General features: G+C 51.4%; 1 protein-coding gene across 1 annotated transcript in view; it reads right to left on the bottom strand.

Moving 5' to 3' along the window:
* The window catches only part of CELF5 (CUGBP Elav-like family member 5), a 34,925-nt gene that overhangs the window by 14,786 nt on the left and 13,233 nt on the right, over positions 1 to 6,906 (bottom strand). The window contains exon 3 of the mRNA XM_026082253.1: positions 6,108 to 6,159. Coding sequence (XP_025938038.1) covers positions 6,108 to 6,159 — 52 coding nt within the window. The remainder of the gene's footprint in view (positions 1 to 6,107; positions 6,160 to 6,906) is intronic.

The raw sequence follows: 6,906 nt of genomic DNA, 5'->3' as shown, positions 1-6,906 counted from the left end.
TGCTTGGGTTTTGCAGTGTTTCCCCTTCCTCTGCCCTGAATCTATATTGCCCTCATATCAGACAGGTGCACCATACCACAGCCTTTGGACCACAAATGCAGCAGGAGAAACACATCAACAAATGGGAGAAACACACAGGGAAATATTTGTACTGACTTTGGATGCTGTAAAAAAATACTCTGTTCTTTGAACTAACAAGCAAATACATAAGTTGTGGACTAAGACTGACAGCCAGAAATGCACATGATGGTCTTGCCTTGCTGCGCAGGGACCACCACAGCCTTTCCAGCTGCTGGGGGCGGGGTGGTGGTGTCAAGACACCTGGGAAAGGCAGTCATACGAGAAACAAAAAAAGCTAGAGTTGTAGTGGGGGGGGGGGCACAGCTACACAGAAGTATTGTCACTTTTGCAGCATTGGCCTTTTTGGTTCTGGTTCTGGTTTTGTGTAACACAGGGCTTTTGCAGATGAGCGGTGGGTAACCAGTGGAGGGCCAGGTAAATGGTTCCAGTTTTGGCTAATGACTAATTCGGCACAAATCCCTGATGGCTGCCACCAGCACCCAAAGCGTGTGTCTCCACCATGCAATAGTCCGTTGGATGTGAGAGGCCACAGCTTTGCAGTGGTGGCACTTCCAAAAAGCAACCTTGTCAACTTGCAACCAAATCAACATTAAACCATGAGTTGCAAGTTGTTTTTGTCTTCTGAGGGCCTTGGAATGTCCTGGATAATTTTTGTGGTTTCGTGCTCATATTATTTCTGTTGGATTGAAAGTATTATTCTTTCCTCCTGCATTTGGAGAAAGATCCATCCAAACAGTGTATGCTGTTCTCAGTTCTTGCAGTTTTCCTGCAAGTCTTCTGCTGTTTGACAGGGCTTCCTAAGAGAAAGTTCCAGAAGTCCTGTGTTCATCTGGGAATTTCAGCTTTCCTTTCTTTGAATTTGGAAGAAAAAAAGTCAGCCTTTGTGGCTAAGCAGAACAGCTTGAAAATGTGATCTGTTAGGGACTCAAGCTGTAAAGGCAAATAAGAAGGAACACACCTATTGGTTTTGAATGGCTTGTGAATGCCCAGAATGGCAATATCAGAGGAGGGTGAAGTTACTGAAAACATAAGAGAAGGATTTCTTTTTATAGTGCTTTTCCTTCCACACAGCCCAGGTCCCCAGATTACACGGGGGAAGACTCTGGACGCGTGCCCCTGGGATGCCTGTTTGCAGCAACAGGTACATGGTGAAGGCTCCTCTGCTGCTGACCTCTTTCATCATGGTGGGGCCTAACTGGTACTTCGGTGCCCTCCTCTCTCCTCCGCCACTCTTGCTTGGGGCAGCTTCTGAATCGGTGCCCTCCCCTACCAGTGGCCAAGCTGCCCCATCACACTGCACCTGCAGCGAAACCCAGCAAGCCCTTTTGCCGGCTCTCCGCTGGTCACTGCTCCTGGCATTGTCAATCCCAACTCAGGGGACCCCTCCTCACTGGCACCCTGACCTGGGCCGGCAGCTCCTGCAGGTGCCCAGCACAGGCACCTGCCATGCTGCAGCTCCCTCTCCCACCTGCCTCAGCATCCCTCAAAGCTCCTGTCCTTTCTCCTCCACTTTCTCTCCAGCTTTTGTTTTTTACACTCTGACTGACAATTTCCCATGCTGTCCAGCAAGCAGGAAAATTGCCTCCGATGCCCGGCCATTGAGTTGCCATGGAAACATGCTCCGGGTGCAGTCGCTCACCCCCACGGTGGCGGTGGCGGTGGCGGCAGGCGGCGTGGTGGTTGGCGGCGATGCTCCTGGACAGCCTTTGCCCCCACCCCACCTTCTGCTGGCCCTGCTGGGCTCAGAGCAGAGGTGGAAGGGAAAGGAGTGAGCTCAAAGCCTGTGTCAGAAGGACAGGACCACCCCCCCCCCCCAAATTCACACAAGCAGCATCTTTGTACTGGTACCCTCCTTCTGTAGAGCTTAGTAACAATGCACCCAGCTAGCCCCATACCCGGCAACAGCCTTCCCAGGGCACAGCCAGAGCCCAAGGATTAGTGTCCCTTAGACCAGAAAACAAATTCCAGTGCTCTAGCTTCATGTATTTAATTCAGGGTGCTTAATTTGGGAGTCTTCAGCCACTGAAGAGGAGACAGGAGCTCCCCTTCAAGGGTAATGCAGAGCTGAGCGGCGCTGCCGCATGCAGCCGCCTCCTCCCAGCAGTTCTGCCCTGGGGCAAATCTCCCCTTTGCCCCCTGCCAGCATGGGGCCATTGCTATATGCAGTGGCTCTTCCCAGGCCTGCAGATGAGCTTGGCTACTTCTCTGATGAGAGGAGCAGCACAGCAGGCTGGATCTATTGCCCTGTCTCATTTCCACAGGCAGTAGCAGCCCAGCTAATGGCCAGCCCTGTCAACAGGGATCTGGACACGGCACAGGACCCCTCCATCCGCCGAAAGCTTGGAAAAACAGAGACTGCTGCCTTTCCACTCTGAGCTACAAAAAGGGCTCAAATTTGCAACACTTCAAAAATAATGGCTGTTTTTTTGAGATTTCCCCTTGGGAAAACAGCAATCCTTGGAGAGAGAGGGAGGAAGGGGAGAGTTTTGCTCAAAAAAAGACCTTTTTTTTTTTTTTTTTCCTCACCATGAAAAACCTCAGCAGGTTGGAAGCAGAAAAAGCATTTTTGGATGAGAAACAAGTGGTGCTGAAAAAAAAGTGTGATTTCTTTTTTGTTGCATTTTCCTTGAAAAGTGAAAAAATTGCCATTTTTGCACCAGTTTTGTGGGAGGCCAAAAAATAAATCTTCCTTTTCAGAACGATGAAATGGAAACATTTTTTTTTTAATTAATATATATTTTCTCTATCTGCACAGCTCTGTTTTAGGTTAGGAAGCATTCAAGATACTTTAGGTGAAAGTTGCTCATAATATAGGATGATAATAATTAACAAAACACATACTGGGATAATTTTTTTTCTTTTTTAGGAATAAAGCTCATCTTGCTGTAGGGAAGGCAAAAATAACTAATGGGCAGATTGAGATCATCTTACTCATGCTGAATAGTAGCCTTTCACTAGAGAACTGATTCAAGGGAAGCTGATGGAGTGAAATGTAGAATAACAGGCTACTAGTTACAAGGAGCAAAATGGGACATTTATTTATTACTATTATTGGATCAGTTATTGCTATATGCTTAGCACTGTTCCAAGCACAGGCAGATGCACAATGCTGCCTGGAGGGAGTTGGGGGCATCGCTGATGCACCTGCAGCCCCAGCTCTGCCGCAGTCTGTGCTGGGGCTGCCCTCAGAAGGCCTGGAGGACAGGCTGGGATTGGCAGCAAGGTGTCAGACCATGGGACTGGGCCCTAATTAGGCCTGGCAGCACTCAGAGGTGTCAGCAGTCCCTGCAAGGTCCCCTGCCCACTCAGCAGCACTGCTCATCTGGGCAGCGTGGCACAGGCAGCTGGCGGGGCAGTGGCAGCAGCATTGCCATACACCTCTGCAGGCACATGGCTCTGACATCCGAAATCCACACCAGCGAGGAGACTCAGCTACACAGTGCCAGGCAGGTCCCTGGCAGGAGCACATCTACAGAGGACTGCCTGTCTGTGTTATGGAAACTTTCCCCGGCTGAAAATGTTATTAGCTCAGAGAAATATGCAATTTTGCTCTGTGCATGTGTGTGTGTCTGTCTGTCTGCATGTCTCTGTGTGTGTCTGCACCCCTTGCTAATAACTTTTGAACCTGTTGGCCTATTTCAGCTCAATTTGACTGAGGAACTAAGGCATCAAAGATGTTAAGCCCAAAGAAATTTTGCAAAAGGAGGTGGCTGTGTAGAGGACAGTGTTCCTAGTAGGGCTGCACCAACTAAAAAAGGCAGAGTGACCTCAGCCTAAATAGTAGACACCAGCAATTCCAAAGCTGCACTCAATGAAGAAACACAAGTTCTTAAGAAAACAAGGCTGCAGTGGTCTGTCTGCCCAAAGCATGAACTGTATGCTTGGCTTCTTTTTACTGCTGTTGTGTGAGGGCTTAATGAAGAGCTGTCAGTTCATCTCTCAGTTCCTCTGTGCATGGTGGTGCTTGTGGAGGTAATTGGGTGTGCCTTTGCATGTGGACGCATGTGTCGGAGTGCAGGTCTGTGTTAGCAGAGCAGTGTGCACATGGGGCATTGGTTTGAAAGTCTGTCTGCCTGCATCTTTGATCTGGCTCCGAGGGCTGCTGTGCAGCCATGAGAGTGCAAGGGATCTGCCAACACGGAGGTGCAACGGCTTTGTGAGGCTGAGATTTTGATACCTCTAGCAAAGGCTTTCCTAGTCCCCTGTGCTTTTTGTTAAAAAAAGAACAATGTTAGGTATCATTAGGAATAACCTCAGATTTCTGAATCTATTAGAAATATGGGGGCAAAGTTTTAAAAGTAATGTTGGGGGGGAGGGATTAACCATCTAATGGTTGTATCTAGCAGAAAGGTACCAGGTGTCAGTGAGTGGTCAGCTTCCTGTCCCCACTGCAGGCACCTCCGGAGGACAGGGCAGCCCCTCGTAATATCAGTGTCAGGGTGAGGGGGTGAGGCACCCTGAAGGCACCTGTCGCCTCTGGTCGTCTACGGCCTCAACAAGGACCTTGAACCTGGCCCTGGGCCCAGGGGACTGAAGTCAGGTGAGATGAATTCAGTCCTGTGCAATCCAGGCATGCAGGTTTCAGCATAGGTTGTATGCTTAAGCCACTGGGACCTGGGGTTCCAAAAGGAACCTGTTGATAGCTGGTACGGCTGGGATTTCATCATGGCCCAAGGGAGCTAAATGCCCAGATTTCAGTAAAAGTCAGGTGTCTAATCCCTTGAGTAAATATGAAAAGTCACAGCTTCTGTTTGGAAAAATGATCTAACTTAAGCAAATACACATTTTTTTAAAGGAGGCTCACACACATATATGCACATACACATTTATAAAATATTATTTTTATATATATGTGCATGTGTGTGTGTACACACACATGCACATATGTACATGCATATCTATAGATCTATAGCTATAGCTATATCATGTTCCTGCTAGTGCAAAAGTTGAAAGTTAGTACAAACAAACTGCTTGGCAATGACCCCTGAAAATTCAAAACAAAAGCCCTCCAAATTAAACACAACATGCGGGATATGCTGCCCTGCAGGGATAAGCAGTCTCACACAAATTCTCCCCTCCCCACCCACAAACTGCTTTCAGAGACAGCACCAACAGCACAAGGCATGGAAAGGCACATGTAGGAATGGAAGAGGAGGAAAAGAAATGCATCAAGACAAGGAAAAGCAACAAAAGGTGTTCATAAATCTGCAAAGGGCTGGAGCTGCAAACCTTCTCCACCTGGAGGAGGCATCTGAGCTGGCGTGAGCTCCCATTACATTAACACAGATTCCTCTGCTCTCAATCTTCCAGCTCTGAGCTGCTCAGCGTGTGCTGCTCTAACCAAGCCGGTCCTCTGCAGGCTGACAGCACCTCCATCTCGAGCCGAAACTCAGGATCCTCCCTTTCCCCTCAGATGCTATTTCTCCATCACACGCTGTTTTCTGCAGCAGCACTTGCCGCTGGCAGGCATGATGGGCTTGCTGCAGGACCGAGGGTGGAGGGGCTGAGACGGTCCACAGCACCAGGGCAGCAGAGGGGTAAGCAGCAGACAGGGGAGATCCAGCCACGAAGCAGCAAGCTGAACAGGTTGAAAAGCCAGTGCTGAGGGAAGGATTTGGCTTATACAGGATTGCTCAGCCATGGGACCGAGGAAAATTCCTTCCAGCTGCCCGCACCCTCCCGGACCCTGTGCCCTGCATCACAGTGGATGCCTGCTGCCGTAACTCCTGGGGCTGGTGCTGCCAGGCGGGCAATACCTGGCAGTGGGCTGGGAACGGGAGCGGGGCAGCAGCTCTGTCCTGGCCCCATCCCACCTGGCTGCAGGGTGCGCTCAGCTGCCTGCTGGGCCAAGCCGAAGGCTCCCCATGCATGCCTATGCCTAGACTCCCCCCATGTGCCCTGCCGACACAAACATCCTTCCACTTAGACCGTGGGAGGAGCAAGGCCAGGTCAGGACCTGGGTCTCTTTGCTTGGCCCCCCTCCCAACTGCAAAGCCACCAGCAAATAAGCAAGGAGAGATGACAACTACCTCCACGGCTCTCGCTGTCCGCGGGTTTCACCTGAATCGGGCGTGCCATCTGCAATGAAAAAGAAATGCAGAGGATTAGCGCTTGGCCCACCTGCCAGGCGCACAGTGGCTGGGGTACTACCCCATCTGAAAGCTCTTCCCATGCTTGCCCCGACTCCATGCAGCCATGGGCACCTCACTTAACTGAGCCACTCACTCTCTTTGCAGGAGGGAGGAAACAGTGGCCCTGAGCCTGGCTCGGGACAGTGCCGCATGCAGGCACGTCCTGCTCGCCCTTGCCAGCCCTCGCGCCGACAGCGTGGCACGGCACGGCGCTGAGGAGGGGCCACGCTGTGCTGCAGCAGCATCTGCCGGCAGCCTGCCCGAGCCGTGCGTGGGCTGAGAGTGCCAAACACTCCCTTCCATGGGCGCGGAGGCTGGGGTGTTTCGGGGTGGAGGCCAGGGTGTTTGGGGGCATGTTTGGGCAGTGGAGGCCGGGCTGTTTCAGGGTGGAGGCTGGGGTGTTTGGGCAGTAAAGGCTGGGTTGTTTGGGGCGGATGCCGGCGTGTTTGGGTGTCAAGGCTGGGCAGGAGAGGCCAGCAGTGCCCAGCAGCAGTGCCAGGCCCCGGGCTCGGCATGGAGCCAGGGGGGCAGCTGGCTTCCTCCCTCGCCACCACTCCCGCCGCGCTGAGAAATGGCTTTATTCCTACCAGGAAGCAAATGAAGGATTAAACTAAACAGATGGGGATGGCGATGGAGGGGTAGGCTCGGATCTCGGCTCCTGTGTGGAGCAAATCTGTTTGGGGGAAGGGAGCAG

The sequence above is a fragment of the Apteryx rowi genome, unplaced genomic scaffold (genome assembly GCF_003343035.1).
Source record: "Apteryx rowi isolate R43461 unplaced genomic scaffold, aptRow1 scaffold_570, whole genome shotgun sequence".
Taxonomy (NCBI): Eukaryota; Metazoa; Chordata; class Aves; order Apterygiformes; family Apterygidae; genus Apteryx; species Apteryx rowi.
The sequence above is the reverse complement of the archived record's forward strand: the minus strand, read 5'-3'. Positions and strand labels throughout refer to the sequence as shown.